Genomic DNA, 24,916 nt, shown 5'->3' on the forward strand with positions numbered 1-24,916 from the left:
GTATCTCAGAGTTGTCTTAATTTGCATTTCTCTGATCAGTAGTGATTTGGAACACTTTTTCATATGAGTGGATATAGTTTCAATTTCATCATCTGAGAATTGCCTGTTCATATCCTTTGACCACTTATCAATTGGAGAATGGTTTGATTTCTTATAAATTAGAGTCAGTTCTTTATATATTTTGTAAATGAGACCTTTGTCAGAACCTTTAACTTTAAAAATATTTTCCCAATTTGTTACTTCCCTTCTAATCTTGTTTGCATTAGTATTGTTTGTACAGAAACTTTTTAGTTTGATGTAATAAAAATCTTCTATTTTGTGATCAATAATGATCTCTAGTTCTCCTTTGGTCATAAATTCCTTCCTCCTCCACAGGTCTGAGAGGTAGATTATCCTCTGTTCCTCTAATCTATTTATTATCTCATTCTTTATGCCTAAATCATGGACCCATTTTGATCTTATCTTGGTATATGGTGTTAAGTGTGGGTCTATATCTAATTTCTGCCATACTCATTTCCAGTTTTCCCAACAATTTTTTCCAAATAATGAATTTTTATCCCTAATGTTGGTATCTTTGGGTTTGTCAAAGACTAGATTGCTATAGATGTACCCTTTTTTGTCCTGTGTACCTAATCTGTTCCACTGATCAATAGTCTATTTCTTAGCCAATACCAAATGGTTTTGGTGACTGCTCCTTTATAATATAGCTTTAGATCAGGTACACCTAGACCACCTTCCTCTGACTTTTTTTTATTAATTCCCTTGCAATTCTCGACCTTTTATTCTTCCATATGAATTTTGTTGTTATTTTTTCTAGGTCATTAAAATAATTTCTGGGGAGTCTGATTGGTATAGCACTAAATAAATAGATTAGTTTGGGGAGTATTGCCATCTTTATTATATTTGCTGGGCCTATCCAAGAGCACTGAATGTCTTTCCAATTATTTAAATCTGACTTTATTTTTGTGGCAAGTGTTTTGTAATTTTTCTCATATAATTCCTGAATATTTTTTGGTAGATGGATTCCCAAATACTTTTTTACTCTCAACATTTGTTTGGAATGGAATTTCTCTTTGTATCTCTTGCTGTTGCATTTTGTTGGTGATATATAAAAATGCTGAGGATTTATGTGAATTTATTTTGTATCCTGCCACTTTGCTAAAATTCTGAATTAGGGAGGGTCTTTTAAAAAAAATTTAAATTTCTTATTTATTTATTTAATAGTTTCCCCAGTCACACTTAAAATAATTTTTTACATTTTTAAAATTTCTGAGTTCCAGATTCTCTCCCTTTTCCCTACCCCCCAGTCCCCATTAAGAAACTACGTGTGAAGTTGTGCAAAAACATTTTCATAACAGTCATGTTATGAAATAAAATATAGATCTCCAATGCCAATTAAAAAACCCTCAAGAAAACTAAAGTCAGGAGAGGGAGTGTATGATTCAATCTGTATTCAGAGATAACCAGTTTCTGCTCTGGGTATGGATAGGATTTTTCATCACAAGTCCTCAGTGTAGGCTGTGGATTTTTGTAGTGCTGAGAGTAACATTCATTTACAGCTGGCCATCCCACAACATTGCTATTACTTTGTATACAGTGTATTTCACTTTGCTTGAGTTTGTTGAAAACGTCCCATGTTTTTCCCCAATAGCATTCTGCTCGTCAGTAAATTTGGGTTGTCTCCATCAATCAGAGTCGACCTCAACCCTGTCTCAGAGTGGGTTTTGGTAAGGGGGGGGAAGAGGGAGGGAGGGGGAGATAGATAGAGAGAGAGAGAGACAAAGAGACAGAGAGACAGAGAGACAGACACAGAGACAGAGAGACAGAGAGACGGAGACAGAGAGACAGAGACAGAGACAGAAAGAGAGCAAAGAGATACACAGAGAGAGAGAGAGAAAACATGTATAATTTACTGAAGAGGGCAGGACTTTGTAAAGAAAGAAGGTAGCTGGTGGGGGGGGGGATTCCAGAGACTGACTTTGCATGACGTCATCAGGAGAGAGAAAAGAGCCTCTCCTCCCCCCCCCGCCCCCATCTCATCTAACCCTACCCTAGGCTATTGGGGAAACAGCCTCTGGGGATCGGGATTAGGGAGATTTGACGTTGAAAGTTCAGGTTCCCCTTTCTCGGGTCCATTGCCTGACTCCGTAGCATGATGCTTCCCTTTCTCTCAGTTAGCTCATCTCTGAAAAGGAGCGGTCGGGCTCGGTGATTTCCGGGACCCCTTCTAGCTCTGAGGCCCGCGGTCACTGTGCCATTTTCTCCCCGCAGTCACTGCTGTTTTCTCTTGCCGCAGGAAGCCGAGATGGATTACAGCACCTTCAGCGGGGCACCCCGCTTCCTCACCCGGCCCAAGGCCTTCCTGGTGTCCGTGGGCAAGGACGCCACCCTGAGCTGCCAGATTGTGGGTAACCCGGTGCCCACGGTGAGCTGGGAGAAAGACCAGGCGCCCGTGGCCCCGGGCGGGCGCTTCCGCATGACGGAGGAGGGCGAGTTGTACCGCCTGACCATCGTGGACCTCACGCTGGAGGACAGCGGCCAGTACATGTGCCGGGCCCGCAACTCCATCGGAGAGGCCTTCGCCGCGGTCAGCCTGCAGGTGGGCGAGGACAGCATGCGCGCGGAGCTGGCCCCCTACTTCCTGCTGCGGCCCACCTCGATCCGGGTGAGCGTGGGGGAGGACGCCACCTTCCGCTGCCGCCTCCAGGGCAGCCCCCCGATGTCGGTCAGCTGGTCCAAGGATGGCCGGCGCCTGGGCGAGCCGTCCTCTCCCGACTTCCACCGAGTGCAAGTGGAGGCTCAGGGGGAAGACAGCGCGCTGAGGATCCGCGGTGCCCGGCCGCGAGACGGCGGCACCTACACGGTCTTGGCAGAGAACCCCGTCGGCTCCGCCAGCGCCGCCGCTGCCCTCGTGGTAGACGAGAAGGCCCTGGTGGGGCCCCGGGCCGCGGAGGCCACGTCCGGAACCACTGCCCTGCTGGCCCACCTGCAGAGGCGGAGGGAGGAGATCCGCGCCGAGGGCCCCGGGCCGAGCTCCGGCTTGGGGCGCTGGACCGGAGGGGGCACGCGCACGTGCACTGTGACTGAGGGCAAGCACGCCCGCCTGAGCTGCTACGTGACCGGGGAGCCCAAGCCCGAGACCGTCTGGAAAAAGGACGGGGAGGTGGTGGTTGAGGGCCGCAGGCACATGATCTATGAGGATGAGCAGGAGAACTTTGTCCTCAAGATACTCTTCTGCAAACAGACGGACAACGGACTCTATACGTGCACCGCCTCCAACCTGGTGGGCCAGACCTATAGCTCTGTGCTGGTGGTGGTGCGAGGTGAGTGAGCGGGCCTTCTATAACCCCGCCCCCCCCATTCCCCATGTCCTCTCCCCTTCTCTCCCCCCCCCCCCCAGGTAGCCAGGAAAGAGTCCCGAGGTAGGATGGAGGGTTAAGTCCCAGCTCCAACACTGAACTCCCCATCTCACCTTTGGTTTCCTCATCCAATAGGTGGATTCATACTTAGGATATCTTCATCTCAGAGTTGGTATGAGGTAACTGCTGGGCAAAGTTGAAAGCCTCTGAGAAACGGGAATGATCCTTGTCATGTTCATTCCCTGTCCTTGACTTCTTTACTCCTCCAGTCAAAGCCTCTGCTCTGATTCTACCCAAAGTCCTTGGTTCCCCCATTCCCTAAGTCTGTCCCTTCTTAGAAGAATTGATTCTCCCCAAAGTCCTTGGTTCCCCCATTCCTAAGTCTGTCCTTCTTAGAAGAATTGATTCTCCCCAAAGTCCTTGGTTCCCCCATTCCTAAGTCTGTCCTTCTTAGAGAGACAGAATCGATTCTCCTCAAAACCCTTGGTTCCCCCATTCCTAAGTCTGTCCTTAGAGAGACAGAAGAATTGATTCTCCCCAAAGTCCTTGGTTCCCCCATTCCTAAGTCTGTCCTTCTTAGAATAGAAGAATTGATTCTCCTTAAAGTCCTTGGTTCCCCCATTCCTAAGTCTATCCTTCTTAGATAGAAGAAATGATTCTCCTCAAAGTCTTTGGTTCCCCCATTCCTAAGTCTGTCCCTTAGAGAGACAGAAGAATTGATTCTCCCCCAAAGTCCTTGGTTTCCCCCATTCCTAAGTCTGTCCTTCTTAGAGAGACAGAATCGATTCTCCTCAAAAACCTTGGTTCCCCCATTCCTAAGTCTGTCCTTAGAGAGACAGAAGAATTGATTCTCCCAAAGTCCTTGGTTCCCCATTCCTAAGTCTGTCCTTCTTAGATAGAAGAATTGATTCTCCTTAAAGTCCTTGTTCCCCATTCCTAAGTCTATCCTTCTTAGATAGAAGAAATGATTCTCCTCAAAGTCTTTGGTTCCCCATTCCTAAGTCTGTCCTTAGAGAGACAGAAGAATTGATTCTCCTCAAGTCCTTGGTTCCCCCATTCCTAAGTCTGTCCTTCTTAGAGAAATAGAAGAATTGATTCTTTCAAGTTCCTTCTCAATCTTAAGAATTAGAACCACTTTCACCCCATCTTGGTTCCCCACCCAAGGAGTTCTCATGCCATAATTGAGATAAAGAAATAGCATGATATGATGGGGAAAGCTGCTTATTTGTAGCCAGGAAGACCAGCATTCATCTCCTGATGCCTACAATGGCTAACTATGTGACCCTCGGCCAATTACTTCACCTAGGATTTATTCTCTGTGAAATGAGGGCAATGATATTTACACGTAAACACCTCACAGGCTCATTATGCAGAAAAAAAGTGGTTTATAAATCTAAAAGAAATGCGAGTTATCATCATTTTTTTTTTTTAGCCCCGTGGGTCACATATCCTGACCAAATATGGGAGGCATTGTAGGGTGATAGTATCCACCCCTGCAGATTGAGGAATCAGGCCTCCCCTCTGCAGATCACATTGTCTGGGACTATGAGTCACCCTGATGACAAGGGAGTTATTCCCATTCCTCAGGCTGGGATAGGTATCAGGAATGGAGAGGATGAGCTGTGGGTTATTATTAGGTAGGGAATAGATTCTCTCAGCCTCATAGAGAACAAAGAATGTTAGAACTGAGAAAGATCGGAGAAAATAGTATATCAGAGCTGGAAAAGATCTTAGGACATAGAAGGGCAGCATTAGAAAGCGTTTTCAAATAGAGAACATAGAATGCCAGAGCTGGAATAAACTGGAGAACATAGGTCCGAGGGCAGGGCTCCAGAATATAGAACATAAAGTGCTAGAAATGGGAAGAGGTCTTGGAATATTTAAGGAACATAGGGCACAGAATTGTTGAGCCTTTGCTTCCTCTGTGCTCCTAGTGTCCTTTGACTGGATTCATCCTTCTTTTCCCAGAAGAATGCTATAGGTCTCTTTTCCATAAAATCTTTCCATTTAACCAAATGTCTGTATAATTTTCTGACTTCAGTTTTCATTACTGGTAGTTAGTAAGAGGGAAGTAATGTAATAGAGAAAGAAAGAGAAATCTAGAATCCTAGCCTGGAAAGCAGGAGACCGGAGTTCCAGCACTTGTTTAACCCCTGATTCCTAGGAAAGTCTCCTTCTTGTTGAGGCCCAATTTTCTCCATCTGCCAAATGGAGACTATCCCTTCCTGCCTTGCCTACTTCTCAGTAGTTGGATGAAGACCATAGTTGAAAGGACAAAGTGTGGAAAGTACATTAAGAAAAGAAAAAAATGTTCTTTGGGCAGGGATAGTGGGAAGCCTCTTGGATCCTAATTCCTTTTAGCAGTCCCTCACCAAACCTTGACTACGAGGAGCCATCAAAGTCCATAATCTTGCCTCTAATCTACACCATCCCCTGTTCTCTCTCAGTGCTAACCTTCAGTATTTTATTTGCCTAGAGGTAGGACTATACCTAAAGGTGAATAATCAGCCCTGGAAGACCAGCTAACTCTTATATGCCACAGAAAGGAGATGAAGGATAACAGTAATAATAATACATTTTTATGATCTTTTATCCACAAATTGCCCCATGAAGCCTGAGGTTCAGAGTTAATTTTTATTAATTTTGTAAGTATCAGAGCTGAGATTACAGCTCAGGCCTCTGATATCAAGACTCCTGCTCTTACTGCAGCCTCTTTCTCAGTGCCTCTTTGTGCCTGTTTCTCCTGTTCTGCCCCTTCTGCTTCCTCCCTTAGAATGTAGAATGTCAGAGTTGGGAGAAAACTTAGGACACAGAATCTTGGATCTGAAAAGGATCTTAGCATCTAGAATGTCAGAGCTGGCAAGAGCCTTGGAGATCATCAGTTATAGCCCCTGTATTTTATCAAGGAAGTCTTCCTGGAGAAAGGGAGTTTTTTTTAATTAATTTTTATAATTATAATTTTTTGACAGTATATATGCATGAGTAATTTTTTTTATAACATTATCCCTTGTAATTCATTTTTCCAAATTTTCCCCTCCCTCCCTCTACTCCCTCCCCTAGATGACAGGCAATCTCATACATTTTATATGTGTTACAGTATAACCTAGATATAATATATTGTGTAAATCCAATTTTCTTGTTGCATGGTAAGAATTGGATTCCGAAGGTATAAGTAACCTGGGTAGATAGACAGTAGTGCTAACAGTTTACATTCAATTCTCAGTGTTCCTTCTTTGGGTGTAGTTGTTTCTGTCCATCATTGATCAACTGAAAGTGAGATGGATTCTTTATGTTGAAGATAACCACTTCCATCAGAATATGTCCTCATACAGTATTGTTGTTGAAGTATATAGTGATCTCCTGGTTCTGCTCAAGAAAGGGAGTTTTGAACCGGGTCTTAAAAGATGGGTAAGAATTGGAGAAGAAGAAGGGGAGGAGGCAATTCAGCAAAGACGGGAGATGCACATAGTGTGTGTTAGGAGTCTCATAAGGAGCTTCACTAGAGTGAAGGCTTCTGGATCATAGGGCCTGGAGAATTAGGAAGGAGAGCCTGGATGTTAGAGGAGTTAGAATGCCAGGATGAGATTTGCAGGTTAATGGGGAGGGGCTTTTTGGCTTATAAAACCAGCTGTTTTCCAAGGTCCAGCAGGGCAGTAGGAGAAGAAACTAGGCCCCAACTGCATGGGAAGGGATCTAGGTGACAAGCCTCAGCTTAGGCTGAAGGGATGGACTGGGCTGTTGGGGGAGAGAGTGAAACTTTTCTTTCCTAGATGTCTTTCTGACAAAGCACTGTGGGCATCCAATGTCCCAGGCAGCAACAGGCAGGGAAGGAGGAACAATTTAGGGAGATGTACTGGGAGCAGCACCTGCTTCAGGAAGAGCTGAGCTCAATGTCAAGAGTGGGGGTGAATTTGTGTCTGGAAGGAGGAAAGAGGGATGGGGAGGAGGAATGGGGAAGGGCAGGGCCATCTCTTAAGCTGACAGGCACAACCCTGGGCCCAAATGTTTAGGGGCTCAGATCATTACTTCCTTCTCCCCGCCCCAAGAAAGACCCACAGACAAGGGTCTCTCCTGGTCCCATCTTCTCTCAGAATATCCTCAAGAATGTGGTTCATTTCCCTGATTTACCTGGGACATGGTCACTTATGAGAAAAATGCATTTAGCTGTTGTCAAACTATTAAATATACATGCAATAGAAGGAAGAGCCCTGGCCTAAGGGCCAGAACATTTAGGTTCTAGTTCTGATTCTACTCTGTAACCTTCTTGGGGAAATCATTGCCACTTTCTGGGCTTCAAATCTCAAGATATCATGTTGGACTAAATCAGGACTTTTTAATGTTTTCTGTGTTCTGGACCACTTTGGCTATCAGGGAAAGCTTATGGGCTCCTTTTCAGAATCACATTTTGAAATAATCAAATGAAAGGCCAAATTTAAGATAGAGGTTAATGAAAATAAAGGTGAAATTTTTTCCATTCCAGTTCATAGATCCTTTGGGGAAGGGGGTTGTCCATGGATTACAGATCAAAATCTCCTGGACTAGATTATCTCTGGGTCCTTTCTAGCTCTAACAATTTCTGTTCTAGATTCTGAGGCCCTTCTTAGGTCTAAAAATCTGTGATCTAAAGCTCAGATTATCAGGGTTCTATGTTCTAACATGTCTTCCAGCCTTGGTGTTTTAAATACCTGCTGAGCTCTGAGAATTGAGTCTAGGGAATGATATACTCGAATTTTCTGTACAGGTTTTTAGCTCCCATAAGAGTCATCACAGCTAAGTGAAGTGACAACAGTGGTGGCTGAATTACTAAACTTCAACACACTCATCCTTGGGACTCTTAGTCTATATATAGCAGCCTGACATTCTGCCATTGTGAGGAAAGGCCCTCTGCCTGGAAGGCAGTTCCCCCTACAAACTGGTTAGAAATTTGCAATTACTTGTTATGATCCAATTGTAGTTTGAGGTAGGGTTGGATTCAAGTATCCTGCTTTAGGTCTCAAGCCTTGATGAAATGTTTTCTTCCTGGGCCACCACCTTCTCTTCTTGGAATTAGTTCAGGGGTCTTGGGTATTCAGATGCAGGACTCTTTTTTCTATTTACTTTATTAAAATTGATTGTTTTATTTTTTCTAGTTATTCATATATGTTAACCTTTTAATACACATTTCTCTATGAATCATGTAAGGAGAAAAATATCAGAACAAAAAGGAAAAACCATGGGAGAGGAAAAGAAGTGAATATAACATGTATTGATTTACATTTAATATCCATAGTTCTTATTCTGGATGCAGGTGGCATTTTCTATTCAGAGATAAGATTAATTTAGGTTTGGAATTTGCATTCAACAAGCATAGTCTTAAAGAGGGTAGCTACAAGTTTATTACTGCTCAGAACCTTGATAACATAAATAAAATACAAAGAGAATAATAATAAACATTAGATATAATAAACATAAGAGAAGAGGAAACTTGTAGCATAAAAGTAATACACAATTAACAAACATAGTAGCCACTATAACAAACAAACAACATACAACATACATCATCACCACTCTGAGGAAGCACCAACATCTGAATTCCTTGGCTGGGAGAACTCATGATTACAGCTATTCAGAGTCTCAAGTGGGAACCATTGCTAGACAAGTTTGTACAAGTCTTCCTAGCCCAAATCCTCAAAGTGCCTTTTCATTAAGGAGTTTTTATAGGTTGAGAACAAAAAAGGTACTACACTAAGTATTATCATTTGATCTGTGACTCTTAAGACATAGCAACCTCCCAGGCACAAGTTGCTTCATCACAAGAAACCCACCAAAGAGAATATTTGTTAATTCCTTTAGGAGGACTGTATTTTACTCAAGAAACTTGTCAGGTTTCTGGGGTGAACACAGACCTTCATTAAAGAATACTCATTACTTAATTGATTGATTGATGCACTAGAATAGTAGCCTTTCAGCTTCTTTGTGCTTTCCTGGAATTCCTTCAGATATTTGTAAGTACATTCTCATGTTCTCAGCAAAAAGTTACATAGAAGACATGGCTAAGACTACTTAAGATTCCTTACTCACTAAGATTCCTTACACCAGAATTTATTGGGATTGCCTTGGATCTTTTCTCTATTTACTAAATAAACTGTCCGTGATTTCTGATTCTTGTTGGGGTTCAACACTTCAGGTTTTTTAGACCTTTCTAGATTCCTGAGCCTATTTGGCATCCTGGTTTTAGATACCTCCTGCACCTGATTCCCAATTATTGGTCCTATTTTCTCTGTCTGCTGTCCACTGCCACCATTGATGGATAATCTGCTCTGGTCTCTGCTTCCCATTTTCCTCCACTCTGAATCTGTACAGTACAGATACTGTAAATGGGTGTTTTCTTGGGCTTTTTTCACAAGGGGCTAGAGAACATAATATATTAACACACAAGAGGAAGATCATTAAATGTACATGCATGAGAAGCCATCCAAGTCATCGATCAGGAATCAGCTTTCAAACTAGAGGCAATATCATATGATGCTTAGAATGCTAGATTTGGAATTAAGAGGTTCTGTCAAACTCCTTCTCAAACACTCAAACATTTCTCAAACACTGATACCAGAACAGGTATCACTTACCCTTTTTATGATTTAGGTTCCTCCATTATCCTCAAATAGAATAATATGAACATTCACCTCTCAGGAGTGTTGCAAGATAATGGCTGTCAGGTTCTTTGACAACTTTAAGGTGCTTTATAAATGTGAGCTGCTATTATAAAATTAGGCTAAGCACCTAAAATTTGATTTTCCTTTCTCTTGGACCACCAGCTTTTTTTTTTATAACACTGAATATAAACCCTCTTCTCTTCAGAATATCCCCATATTAAATTTTAGATTCATCCCATCCTGACTTGAGCTTACTGATCTGTTCTTCCAACCCCCAGGTTCATTCTCAACCAATCCAAAGGCCTTCTGACTGATTGGTTGGAAGCTTTGTAGGTTCCATTCATACCGCTGCTAATCCCTTGTCAATTTAGAAATAGGAGATTTTGAGATGGGAGGGAGCTCAAAGATCATCCAATCCAATACCTTAATTTTCAGCTGACAGAGATCTAATTCCACCTCCCCTTCCAGCAAGACATAAACAAGAAATATAAACAAGTACCTAGGAAAGTTTAGGTCACCTCAAAATCAGTGATCTAAGTTAATATCCAGGCCAGTTCCCTTCACCTTCCTTCCCTGTGATTACCCTATTCCTGAGAGGATGTAGTCAACATAAGACTATGGGAAAGCTAGAGGGAATGATGTTATTGGTGCTTGGTGCGTGTAGGAGTCCAGGAAAGCTTTCTGGTGAAGGGAAATTGATTTTAAGGAGAATTTAAAAGAGAAGGAAAAGCAGAAGCTGTGGTAGGAGTCTGGGTAAAGAGATGGAGGGACCTGAAAGGAAGTTTGCTTAAGGTGACTAGTCTTGTCCAAATGTGAAGGAAAAAATTTGAAACCATTGAAAAAGTCAACTAATAGAAGTCTGATGCAAAGGTAGAGCCAATAAGCATTTTTAAATCATTAATTAATTAATTACTATGGGTACTATGCTAAGCAGTGGAAATACAGAAGGAAGACACAAAATAATGCTTTCCTCTGATGAGCTTACAACCTAACAATTATCACTTGCATGAATGGGAAATAAGATAGGCAGAATAATATATATTTGAAGATCCTTAGGAGACATTTATAGAATTGTAGGATTTCAGAGGTCAGAAGGACCTTAGAGATCTTGTTGCTCTTCAGTTGTGTCTGGCTCTTGGGGATTCTATTTGGAGTTTTCTTGGCAGAAATTCTGGAGTGGTTTTCCATTTCCTTCTCTGGCTCGTTTTACAAATGTGGACATTGAGCCAAACAGGGTTATGTGACTTGCTCTGGACCATGCAGCTAGTAGGTATCTGAAGCCAGATTTTTAGCTCACAAAGATGAATCTTCCTGACTCCAGGCTCTTCTACTGCTACTGCCCTAAGGATCTTATAGACCAACCCTCCACATGAACAGAAATTCCTCCTATAATATTCCTGACAGGCTGACATATGATCTCTGGTTGGAGATCTGTTTTGATGTAGAAATTATTATATTCTTGATATAGTCATTTTCATGACTACTAACTTCATGACTAATTAGTAAATTTCCTTTACTTTGAGCTGAAATCAGTCTTTCTATAATTTAATAGCTAACATAATAATTGATATTTAAGGTTTACAAAATGCTTTACATATAACTCCTTTGAGCTTCATAACCCCATGAGAGAGATATTATTATTATTTCCACTTGACAGTTGAGAAAACTGAAGCAGAGCGGGATCAAAGAACTTGTCAGGTGACACAGTCTCTGATTGAGGACTTGAACTCAAGTCTCTCTTATTGGAAGTCCAGTGCTCTATCAACTATGTCTACTACTTTATCAATTGTATCAACTACAAATATAACTATATTTGTCCAATTCTTATTTTAGAAAAAGTTTGATTCCTTTTCTATGCAATAATATCTTCAGATACCTTAAGAGAGTTAATAACAATCTCTTTTTGTCATTTCTTCCCAACAGTCTTAAAAATTCCCTGTTCAATCAATATTTTCTTCGAACCAAATCCTCTCTTAATCCTGGTCATCTACTTCTGGTCCCAGTTTGTCAAAATGCTTCCTAAAATGTGTCATTCTAATTGAATATAGCATTCTAGAGTCAAACAAAAGACCAGCATGAGCTCTTTTGGCTGCCAAATTACACAATTGACTCATACTGAGCTTGAGGTCCACTTGAATCCTCCAGTCTTTTTCACTTAAGTTCATTCCAGTAGCTATTCCTTCTGCAATTACAATTGAGTTTTTGGATCTGAGGGCAGAACTAAACATTTATAATAAGAACTCCTATTTCTAAAGCTCTATAAGGCTAATGAAGATTTTTCTTCTTTACAATTCTATGAGACAAGTAGATGAAATATTATCACTTTATAAAGAAGGAAGAAATATCTCAGAGAAAAGAAGATATTTACTGTGGTCACCTAAATAGTACATGTCAAAGCCAGAATTTGAATCTAGGTCTTTTGACTTTAGACTTAATATTCTTTCTATCGCATCTTGTTCTTTTCTTTCTTTTTTTTCCCCCTGTTTGGTTGACTCCAGCTTCCTAGTCCAGTCTGTTGAAATATGTTTTGGGAGCATGAATCTCTCATTCATGAACGAGTAATCCCATTTCTGACTTTATAGGTATGACTAGAATGCTTCAGAAAGGTAGTCAGATTGCTCCCTATATGAAGTGTGGGTCTCAGTGCCAAAAGAGGCAATGGTTTGGATTATTCTGAGGTGCTGGGCTCAACCAGGAACAAGTCAATGTCTTTCTGCAGAGAATTTGGAATCCACTTTCTAAATACATCCTACCAACAGGCAGCTCATTCAACATGTTTTCAGTCATCCAGCATTTAGTAGGAAAGAGAGCAGAGAAACTTAAATAAAGGTCCATTGTTTAAGGACACCTCTACTCAGCTCCAGCTCCTGCTCCTCCAGGTTACTGGGGCATGGAGATGGGCCTGAGATCCAGAAGGTCCTGCTTGTTGGCCATAAAATCTGCCAGATCTGAGTAAGTCTGGAGAACATGAAGATAGATTAGGTGGGTATTATCTGAGTTTCATATTAACTAATGCTCATCATGCTAGGGTTATCCAGAAGAGAGATTTCTTGTGAAAAGTTTTAGTAAATACAGTAATTACAGAAAAGGCTCAGAGGTGAGAAAGGACACAACAAGGATGAAAGATTGTCCAATGTAATTGAAAACATCTTGAAGGAAAGGAAAGATGGCTCCAGATTGTGGAGGGCTTCAAATGCCAAGATCAAGAGTTATACTTGAATCAGTGAGGAATAGGAGGTAAGAGAGATGAAGGTTTTAATGGATCAGTGCTATAAAATTACCCAGTCAGCACATGCATAATGAGACCAATTACATTGTTATGATTCCCCAGGAAGCCTGATGAAGTGATGGTTGGATTCAAGTGTGTGAAGGCCTGTCTTGTAGAAGAGGAGTTAGATTTTATTATGCTGGGTCCCAGAAGGCAGGATTAAAAACAAAATGGTGGGGTGGGGGAAGAATCATTCCAACAATTGGAGCTGTCTCAAAGTAGAATGGGCTGCTTCTGGAGGTAAGGGTGTTTGTTCCCCACTTGTGTCCAGGGGCTGGACAACCACTTGGTAGGGATACTGCAGAATGGATTATTGTGTCATTAAGGATTGTGTGGATTGCTTCTGAGGTTTCTACAAGCCCTGAGATACTCCGAGGGCCTGAACTGCAGCAGCATTTGTGTGTGTGGTGCCAGGAATTGTGAGGGACCCTTCAGAGTCATTTGGGAAATAGTGCCCTTTGGGGCTCATTGAATGAAAGTAAACCCACAAATTAGTTAACAAATCCTTTCCTGAGTTGGCCCTGATTGAGGGAAGAGGAGGAGATATAGGAGGAGGAGGAGAGGGCACCAGATCCCTGCCCTGGAAGAGCTCATGCTGAATTAGGGGAAAGGAGGAACCAAGACTGGCTATGACAGCGCAAGAGCCAGAGTGTGGGCCAAGCACAGAAAGTCCTGCGGGAGCATGTTTGTGTGGGCTGGAGTTCTCAAGGAAGAAAGGGAGTTTCTTTGGGAGACAGGGACATGGGCCTTGGCCAGCAGTAGTGATTCCAGTGCATCTGTTTCAATCCTCCTCCAGTCCAGTGCCCGCCTGGCTATCCCGTTGTATTATTTCTTCTTCTGTTTTATCTGCAACCTCACTTTGTCAGATTCTTGAGGGTGTTCTCTCTCTCTCTCTCTCTCTCTCTCTCTCTCTCTCTCTCTCTCTTTCTGTGTGTGTGTGTGTCTGTCTCTATCTCTCTGTGTCTCTATTCCTCTATCTCTGTCTCTGTCTTTCTCCCCCTCTCCCTTCTATCTCTTCATTCTTAGTGGGGATTTATTTTTTCCCCACTTAATAGTGTTTTATTTTTTCCAATTATATGTAAAGTTAGTTTTCGGTGTTCACTTTTATAAAACTTTTTTCTCCCTCCTTCCCTCCTCAAGAAGAGAATCAATCTGATTTGGTTATACATGTACAATTATATTAAACATATTTCCACATTAGTAATGTTGTAAAAGAAAAATCCAAACAAAAGGGGAAAAATCACAAGAAAGAAAAGACAAAAAAAGTAAAAATAGTATGCTACAATCTGCAGTCAGACTCCACAGTTCTTTCTCTGGATGTAGATGGATTTTCCATCATGAGTCTTTTGGAATTGTCTTGGATCACTGTTTGTGGTAAGGAGCTCTAACTCTATCAAAGTTGAACATCCACACAATACTGTATACAGTGTTGTTCTGGTTCTGCTCACTTCACTCAGCATCAGTTCATGTAAGTCTTTCCAGGCTTTTCTGAAATCAGTCTGCTCATCATTATCATCTCTCTCTGTCTTTCTCTGTCTCTCTCTGTCTCTCTCTGTCTCTGTCTCTCTCTCTGTATCTGTCTCTCTGTCTCTCTCTCTCTTTGCTGGGACAGTTATGTCTTCCTTCTGTATCTCCACTGCTTAGCACAGTGCCCATAGCAATTAATTAATTAATTAATTATTTAAAAATGCTTATTACCTCTACCTTTGCATCAGACTTCTATTAGTTAATTTTTCCAATGGTTTCAAATTTTTTTCCTTCACATTTGGACAAGGATAGGCACCTTAAGCAAACTTCCTTTCATGTCCATCCATCTCTTTACCCAGACTTCTACCACAGCTTCTGCTTTTCCTTCTCTTTTAAATTCTCCTTAAAATTAATTTCCCTTCACCAGAAAGGCTTCTTGGACTCCTAAACCCACCAAGCACCAATCACACCATTCACTCTAGCTTCCCCCTCCAGACTCTAGGCATTTCTCTCCTACTTATTATCTCTCCTGTTTCATAATCTGTATGACTTTCTCTCTTATCTTTCCTTAGTTTCTTAGGCTTTAAGCATCCCTCCCTCTCTTTCTTTGCCCTAGTCCCAACATCTCTCCTCCCCTCCCATTTTCAGTCTATCTTTAGTCTGTCTCTAACTGTGTGGGCATCTCTCTTATCTCTTTTTAAAAAAATTTAAATTAATTTTATAATTATAATTTTTTTGACAGTACATATGCATGAGTAATTTTTTTACAACATTATCCCTTGTAATCATTTTTCCAAATTTTCCCCTCCCTCCCTCTACTCCTTCCCCTAGATGACAGGCAATCCCATATATATTAAATGTGTTACAATATAACCCAGAAACAATATAAGTGTGTAAATCCAATTTTTCTTGTTGCATGGTAAGAATTGGATTCCGAAGGTATAAGTAACCTGGGTAGGTAGACAGTAGTGCTAACAGTTTACATTCAATTCTCAGTGTTCCTTCTCTGGGTGTAGTTGTTTCTGTCCATCATTGATCAACTGGAAGTGAGTTGGCTCTTCTTTATGTTGAAGATATCCACTTCCATCAGAATACATCTTCATACAGTATTGTTGTTGAAGTGTATAGTGATCTTCTGGTTCTGCTCATTTCACTCAGCAACAGTTGATTTAAGTCTCTCCAAACCTCTCTCTATTCATCCTGCTGTTCATTTCTTACAGAGCAATAATATTCCATAACGTTCATATACCATAATTTATCCAACCATTTTCCAATTGATGGACATCCATTCATTTTCCAGTTTCTAGCCACTACAAAAAGGGCTGCCACAAACATTTTGGCACATACAGGTACCTTTCCCTTCTTTAGTATTTCTTTGGAATATAAGCCCAATAGCAGCAATGCTGGGTCAAAGGGTATGCACAGTTTGATAACTTTTTGGGCATAGTTCCAAATTGTTCTCCAGAATGGCTGGATTCTTTCACAACTCCACCAACAATGTATCAGTGTCCCAGTTTTCCCACATCCCCTCCAACATTCATCATTATTTGTTCCTGTCATTTTAGCCAATCTGACAGGTGTGTAGTGGTATCTCAGAGTTGTCTTAATTTGCATTTCTCTGATCAGTAGTGATTTGGAACACTTTTTCATATGAGTGGATATAATTTCAATTTCATCATCTGAGAATTGTCTGTTCATATCCTTTGACCATTTATCAATTGGAGAATGGTTTGATTTCTTATAAATTAGAGTCAGTTCTCTATATATTTTGGAAATGAGGCCTTTATCAGAACCTTTAATTGTAAAAATATTTTCCCAATTTGTTACTTCCCTTCTAATCTTGTTTGCATTAGTTTTGTTTGTACAAAAAGCTTTTTAATTTGATGTAATCAAAATCTTCTATTTTGTGATCAATAATGATCTCTAGTTCTCCTTTGGTCATAAATTTTTTCCTCCTCCACAGGTCTGAGAGGTAGATTATCCTCTGTTCCTCTAGTCTATTTATGATCTCATTCTTTATGCCTAAATCATGGATCCATTTTAATCTTATCTTGGTATATGGTGTTAAGTGTGGATCCATATCTAGTTTCTGCCATACTAATTTCCAGTTTTTCCAACAGTTTTTTTCAAATAATGAATTCTTATCCCAAATGTTGGTATCTTTGGGTTTGTCAAATACTAGATTGCTATATTTGTACCCCATTTTTGTCCTGTGTACCTAATCTGTTCCCCTGATCGACTGGTCTATTTCTTAATCAATACCAAATGGTTTTGGTGACTGCTCCTTTATAATATAGCTTTAGATTAGGTGCAGCTAGACCACCTTCATCTGACTTTTTTTTCATTAATTCCCTTGAAATTCTCGACCTCTTATTCTTCCAAATGAATTTTGTTGTTATCTTTTCTAGGTCATTAAAATAGTTTCTTGGGAGTCTGATTGGTATAGCACTAAATAAATAGATTAGTTTGGGGAGTATTGTCATCTTTATTATATTCGCTCGGCCTATCCAAGCACAATGAATGTCTTTCCAATTATTTAAATCTGACTTAATTTTTGTGGCAAGTGTTTTGTAATTTTGCTCATATAATTCCTGACTATTTTTTGGTAGATGTATTCCCAAATATTTTATACTCTCGACAGTTATTTTGAATGGAATTTCTCTTTGTATCTCTTGCTGTTGCATTTTGTTGCTGATATGTAAAAATGCTGAGGATTTATGTGGATTTATTTTGTATCCAGCAACTTTGCTAAAGTTGTGAATTATTTCTAATAAATTTTTATTAGAATTTCTGGGGTTCTCTAAGTATACCATCATCTCATCTGCAAAGAGTGTCTTATCTCTTTCTTGACTCTGGGCATCTCTCTCTTATCAACTCCCTCCTTCCCTATACACTTCCCTTGGTCTCTCAGGACCTCAGAACTTTTCTCAGCATCTGCCTCTGTCTCTATTCCTTCTCCACTTACCAGCCATTCACATCCCCTTTCGATTTCTGAGTATCTCCAACAACTTTCCCAGCTCTCACTCTGAATGTGCATCTCTTTCCTGGATTTTTGGTTCTGAGCATTTCTCTCACTTCTCATCTCCCTGTTTTTCTATCTCCCTTCTCCAGTGCCTTCAGACTCAGATTTCTTTCTTCCTCTAATCTCTCCTGTCTCTAACTATAGGAGCCTCCTCCTAATCTCTCTCCTTTCAGGCTCAGGACAAATATCACTCACCATCCATTTTTATCCTCCCAGACTTCCCCCATTGTCTGTCTTACTCTAGACTGCTTTGATGCTCTCTTCTCTTTTCCTCTCTTCCACTTTTCATGGGGGGGCGGAGATATTCTTCCCCATTCTTTTTGAGGCTCTTGACATTTCTCCCACTGTCCATCTCCCAGGGTCTCCCCTCCCTCACTTTAGTCACTAAATACTTTTTCCCTGTTTCACTCTGCATATGTGAGATTCCTAACACTGGGAGTGAACTGAACACAATAACTCCCCAAATACCATCATCAGCTGAGTTTAGCAATAATGATTCATATCTCACACACACACACACACACACACACACATACACACACACACACACACACACACACACACACACACACACACAGAAATATCATGGACCTAGCTGGAAGCAGCCATAGAGGTCAGCTAATCTAACCTTTATTTTACATAGCACGAAACTGAATATTCTGTCACACACAGAATATTCTGTATCTTTTTTCCTGTCTCAAATGAAAAATTAGGATAAAACAATACCGATCTCCCATATTTGTTATACAGATAAAATTACATATTTGTAAAGCATTTAGCACAATGCCTGGCATATAGTAGGCCCTTAATAAATCCTTCCTCCCTCCTTCCCTCTTTCTCTCCTCATATCTCTTTACCTCCCATTTCCTTCCTCTCTCTTTTCTTCCTTCCTTTTTTCTCTCTCCTCCTCTCCCTCCCCTCCTTCCTCTCCTCTCTCCTCCCCTCCTCTCCTCCTTTCCTCTCCTCTTCTTTAATTTCCTTTCTTCTTTGTCTCTTCAGTTCTGGGGATTCCTCTCTACCACCTGTCTTCTTCTCTGTTCTGACTTTACTGCCTCCCCCAAGCCCCTCCTGAAAACATTTCCCTCCTCCCTTCTCCATCTTCAGTTTCTGGGTGCCTCTCCCCTGCCCTCATTTTGTGTCTCTTCCCCCATTTCTCCCAAGCTGTCATTTCTGGGCATTCCCCTTGCCCCTGCTTCCTTTGCAGTCTCAGTCTCAAGTTCTGCCTCTCCCTCCCTATCTTTTCCTTCCTCTTACCTGTGTCCCCTTATCCCCAGAGCCCACTGTGCCCTTCAAGAAGAAGCTACACGACTTGGAGGTCCGGGAGAAGGAGGCCGCCATGTTCCAATGCGAGGTGCCCCTGCCCGCCACCGAGGCCTCTTGGTATAAGGAGGAGACCAGATTGCGGCAAAGCAACAAGTATCACATCGAGGAGGAAGGCACATGGCGCAGGCTGACAGTGCAGAACGTCACCACGGATGATGACGCCGTTTATATCTGTGAGATGAAGGAGGGCAGCAGGACCATTGCCGAGCTTTCTGTCCAAGGCAGGTCCCCTGGGGCTGGAGCAGGGGCTGGGGCTGCACTGGGGTCTCCAAGAAAGTGGGCAGTGGGCTTATTATAACACCCCGCCTCTCCCTCATCCCTCTCTCTCCCTCCAGGCAACATCACCAAGAAGCTCCCAAGGAAGACCATGGTGCTGACCGGGGATACGGCCATCTTCTGTGTGGAGCTGGCAGACCCAGCCGAGCCCATCCGGTGGCTGAGGAACCAGGAGGAGGTCAAGGCTGGGGACCGCACGACCATCACTTCCACAGGCACCTGCCACACCCTGACCATCAAACAGTGCCGCCAGGAGGATGCCGGAGAGGTCGCCTTCCTGGCTGGCGAGTGCAGGACCTCCACCCAGTTCTTTGTGTCCGGTGAGACCTGCAGCCAGGACCATAGGTGGGGGGGGAGTAGAATCTGGGCATCCTGAGGCGCCATGTGGTCCAGGTGGGACTGGTGGGTTGACTCCACAGGCCATAGAGTGGATCCTGAGGCCAAAAGGAAAAATTCAGTGCTTGGACTTAGTTCTTGGGGATCATCTGCAGGGTTAGGTTTTCTGGACACTGATCCCAGAAGCCCGCTCTACATTTGGAGAAGGAAAGACAGAGTTCCATTAGAATCCTGGCTCTGCCATTTGCAACCTGGCAAGCCTGGATGAGTGACTCTTGGCTTCAGTTTCCCCATATGAAATGTGAGGAGTTTGGATTCAATGCCCTTTAAGGTCATCTCTAGTCCTTGATGACTGAGTGACACATTGGAAGAACTCTGGCTTGGGAGAAGAGCCGTGGTTTCCATATCTGTAAAATTACTCTGAAATTATAATCTTTTCCATCAGATCCCAGGCCCTACAATCCTATAGCTCCCATCTTTCATCTCCCTGCTCTTGCATAGGATAGACATGATCAGTCCCATGCATTGAAAGACTAGATCTGGCCATCGACCTGGTGTGATGTGGGGCCTCCAACCCCAACCTAACAACCCCTATTTCCAAGGGGTTACCTTCCAACAGCCCCATGAAGGAGACAGACATATTTTACAGATATGGAGTCAAGCTCAGAAACTGACTCCATCAGAGGCACATCGCTGTCAGATCTGAGATTTAAACCGATCTCAAAGGGACAAGCACTGTACTATATTCTATATTATTATATTCCTACTGTACTATATTGCCTCCCTAGATTTCTACACTGGCTTCTCATGGTTCTTGATATGACCATTTTGGTTTGGGGCCACAGCATCATTGGTCTTTCTATGTTCCCTTTGGGAATGAGCATATATTAAACTCATTCACACTAAAGTTTTAGGTACTGCTCAGTAGGGCAGCATGAGAGTATCAGGGAGATAGTTCAGTTTAATGGAAAAGGCAGAAATGTGGGAATAAGGATACTGTGTTTGATCTCAATTTCTTATAACCTTGGGCTTTTACATAAAATGAGCAATATCATAAAGAAGGAAGGCTTGTCATATAGAAGAGGGAACAGATTCATTCTTTGTGGCCACAGGGCAGAACTAGGACTGAGGAGTGGACATCATAAAGAGAAGAATTTGGGGTTGATAGCAGAACTTTTTAATTATGAGATCAATTCAGTAGTGGAATGAGCTGGCTGTTTTGGAAGGTAGTAAACTCCCTATCCATGGAGGTATTCACATACAAACTGGAGGCCTTTGGGGAAACTATAGAGAAGATTCTTGCTCAGGAGTGGTTTGAGTATAATGGTTGGTGGTTGAATCTCCGGCTTTGAGACCCTTGGATTCTTAACTTCTTTCCATTTCATCCATTAAACATCCCATGGGAATTCCTAAACTGTAAGAAGGGCCCCCTTGTCTTGGTCTCTGGGGCTGGGTGTGGGAGGCAGTGGGCTGGGGGCTTCCTAGAAGTGACTATCCTTTACACACTCCCTTTCTTCCTTATGTGTTTGTGTGTGGGTGCTCCTCTCTCCAGCTCCCAGGAAGCCTCCTCCACAAGCCCCCTCGGAACCCGTGGTGAAGGCCAAAACGGACAGCTCTGTGACACTTGGCTGGTCCCCACCACAGCTGGACCGGCCTGTTGGCATTGATGGCTACCTGGTGGAGAAGAGGAGGCTGGGCAGCCAGCGGTGGACTCGGTGCCATGAGGCAGAGAGAGTCTCCACGCTCGAAGTGACTGTGAGCGGTCTGCTAGAGGCTGGAGACTATCAGTTCCGAGTGGCGGCCCTCAACAGTTTTGGCCAGGGCCCCTACCTTGAGTTTCCAGGAACCATCCACCTGGGTAAGAGAGTGTTGTGGCCCATCATGAGGGGAGCTGGGGGTGGGGAGAGAAGGGGAGAGGGACAGAGGAGAAAAAAGAACATTAAACTTGGAGGCTTGAACTTCTGGCTCTGTGACCCTGGGCAAGGATCTTCTATTAAATGGGGATAATAATCCCTAGCCTGCCTACCTCACAGTGTTGTCATGATGAACTTGCCTTGTAAGCCTTACAGAGGCTTAGAGATGGGAGCTCTGATGATCATTATATTTTTGTTCCTTTTTTGGCTTCCACCTCTCTACAACCCCAGTAACATCATACTAAATGCCCCCAAGCCCCACAAGTTCTTCTAACTCACTCCTTTGGCAGCCTGGATATCTGCCAGGCACCCTGGAGCAAAGACAGTCCTACCTTCTCTCTGAGCTGAGATAGGAGGACGAGGGGGGCCTTCTCCATCAGGGGAGCCAGAGGCTGGAGATTGTGCCTAATTTTAAAGGGGATAGGGAAGAGAGCCCCAATTAAGATTCTCCCTACCTTGTGAGAATACTTGGAGGGTGACTTTAGCCTTCTTGGGTTCATTAGAGAGCTCGCTTATTTTAGATTGGGGTTCTTAGCATTTGTTATGTCCTAGTCCCCCGTGACCATCTGATGAAACGTGAGGATGCTTTCTCAGAATCATATTTTGTTGTTTATATTGAGAATAGAAGGAAATGCTAAATTCTTAGTTAGGGGTTAGTAATTAAGTAAAGAGAGATATTATTTCCCATCCAAGTTCACAGGGAGATATTGAATTTATTAACGGACCCTTTGGGGGGGCATGATCTACAAGTTATAACCTCTGTTGTAGTCTTATTGTGGATGTTCAATTAATAATTAATTCTGTTGATTGTTAGGGATAGACATTGCTTTTTGTAGGTGGAAATCATGGTGCCTTGGATCCAGGTTTTGAAGGTTGGGAAAGTACATAAATTAGCTAAGATTAGATGGGAAGAGCAGGATGGGTGTGGAGGAGTGAGTCTTACTTCTCTGCTTTCCCCTGTGTCACCCTTTTGTCCATAGTACTCCAGATTTGGGGGCCTCCCCAGGACTGACCTATGGTCCCTCTCATTTCCCCTCAGAACCCCAACTGGCTGTCAGGACACCCCTTCGAGCTGTTGAAGCAGTAGCTGGTGGGGAGGTGACCTTCACTGTGGACCTCACCGTGGCGTCTTCTGGTGAATGGTTCTTGGATGGGCAAGCCCTGCCTGTCAGTGACATATATGTGATTCGTTGCAAAGGCACCCAACACTCCCTAACTATCAGTCCTGTTCCTGCCAACTTGGATGGTGCTCAACTCAAATTTGTGGCCAATGGCATAGAAAGCAGTATCCGGATGGAGGTCAAAGGTAGGACTCCAGCTTCCTTCCCAACCCACAGACGTACCTGACCCCAGTGAGATCTGCTGGCAGAGCCTGTGGATTCCTTTTCTTGAACCTCCACTGGGACCTTAGGATCTTCCTTAATCCATTCATTCAAAAGTGCCTCTTGTGTGTAGAATGGATGACTAAGGGCGTACCGTGCTGTAGTGGAAAGGCCCTTGCATTTGGAATCAGAGGACCTTTGAGTCCTTGCTCTAAACTCTGAGGTTCAGTTTCCCATCTGTAAAATGGGAGTAAAAGCATTTTATTCCACAGGCCCTTTGAAGAAAGCATTTTATTAATCTCAAAACAGTTTATAAATGTGAGCTATCACTAGATAGACTTTATCACTAGAGAGACTTTAAAGTTGACAAAATTGGATTTGAGACATGAGGGAGAGGAAATGATGAAAGACATTTCTTGTGCATAGGTGTAATGCTCAACAGCGTGGAAATGACCAAAAACTGGCTTTAGATCAGATCTAATAGATTAAATGTAATTGGGAGAAGCCGCTTCTGCTTTTAATAGCTAGCTTCACAAGTACAATCTGAGGGTGTTACAGCTAGAAAGCAGTTTGTCTTAAATCCTCCCTCCTTCCTTTTTTCCTTCCTCCCCCTCTTGATCACTTCCTCCTTTCCTTCTCTCCTTTCTTTTCTTTCTTTTCCTCCTTCCCTCCCTTCCTACCTTCCTCCTTTTCTCCTCCATTTCTCCCTCTCCCTTTCCCCTCCCCTTCCTCTTGCCTTTCCCCCTGCCCCTCTCCTTCCCCTGTCCCTCTCCCCTTCCCCTTTCTCTCTTCCCTTCCCTTCTTCCCTGACCATGCCCTCCCAACTCTGCCCATCCTTTATCTGCCCCCCGCCCCCCACTCCTAACTCTGCCCATCTTTCGGCTTGGCCCCCCTTCTCTCCCCCACCCCCGCCGTCTCCCGGCGGGTGCTGCAGCCGCGCGGGTGCGCATCACCAACAAGTCTGCGGCCGTGCAGAAGATCTCGGCCCGACTGCACGAGGAGGCCCAGCTCTTGGCCGAGCTCTCGGACCAGGCTGCGGCCGTGACGTGGCTGAAGGACGGCCGGGCCCTGCCCAGCGGGCCCAAGTATGAGCTCCAGGCCACCGAGAAGCGGCGGGTGCTGCGGGTGCGAGACGTGGCGAGGGACGACGCCGGCCTCTACGAGTGTCTCAGTCCCGGGGACCGCATCGCCTACCAGCTCTCCGTGCAAGGTGCGCGCGGGCGGGCGGGCGGGGCGGGAGCGGGACGCGGGCTCACCGGCTCCAGGATTGCCCTCTGAGATGCGGGCTCCCGCCCGGACCACCCCTCCCCATTTGTGGGAAATCCGGTTTCCAAAGTGGACTCACGGTTGTTTATGGTGAGAGAGAGCTCTGGGCTTGGAATCAGGAGCCTTGGGTTCGAATCCCGGATGGGAGACCTTTTTGTAGTGAGTGAGGAATTGCTTTTAGGCAAGTTTCTCATCCTTTCTGGACCTCAGTTTTCTCCTCTATAAAATGGGGTTAATAATCCTACCTCATATGATGGGGAGGATCTTATAACAACAACAGCTAACATTTAAATAGCACTCGGTACGCGCCAAGCATTTACATTTGTTTTCTTATTTGATCTTCACTACAAACCTGGGAGGTCGGTGCCATTATTACCTCCATTTTACAAATGAGGAAACTGAGGCAAACAACAATCAGTCAGATAGTAAGTCTCTGAGCCAGGCTGACCCCGGGGGCTCCCCTGCTCAATCCACTGCCCCGGCTAGTAGCCCATCGATTTATTAGGGTCAAAGAAAAAAAATGGTGGCCTGTATTTGGAGCACAAGCCTAATCAGAAGTAATTTTATTTATTAAACTGATATTCACTTAAAGAGAGAAATGTCCACACTGACAGTCTCCTCATGTCCTCAGCCATCCCTTGAATACAGATCATTTTGAAGTCATGTTTTATAGGACTCTTTGAGGAAAGAAAATTTCTCCATCGAGCTTGAGCAAGAATTCAGAGTTTGGAG

The 24,916-nt window shown here is 43.2% G+C and overlaps 1 protein-coding gene across 1 annotated transcript in view; it reads left to right on the forward strand.

Annotated features, from left to right (window-relative positions):
* Positions 1–24,916, forward strand: part of OBSCN (obscurin, cytoskeletal calmodulin and titin-interacting RhoGEF) — a 318,398-nt gene that overhangs the window by 13,522 nt on the left and 279,960 nt on the right. Inside the window, 6 exon segments of the mRNA XM_074282618.1 lie at positions 2,297–3,323; positions 19,023–19,292; positions 19,407–19,667; positions 21,236–21,541; positions 22,636–22,902; positions 23,853–24,128. Of these exon segments, the coding sequence (XP_074138719.1) occupies positions 2,306–3,323; positions 19,023–19,292; positions 19,407–19,667; positions 21,236–21,541; positions 22,636–22,902; positions 23,853–24,128 (2,398 nt within the window). The 5' untranslated portion in view covers positions 2,297–2,305.

Source organism: Sminthopsis crassicaudata, chromosome 1 (genome assembly GCF_048593235.1).
Source record: "Sminthopsis crassicaudata isolate SCR6 chromosome 1, ASM4859323v1, whole genome shotgun sequence".
Classification (NCBI taxonomy): Eukaryota; Metazoa; Chordata; class Mammalia; order Dasyuromorphia; family Dasyuridae; genus Sminthopsis; species Sminthopsis crassicaudata.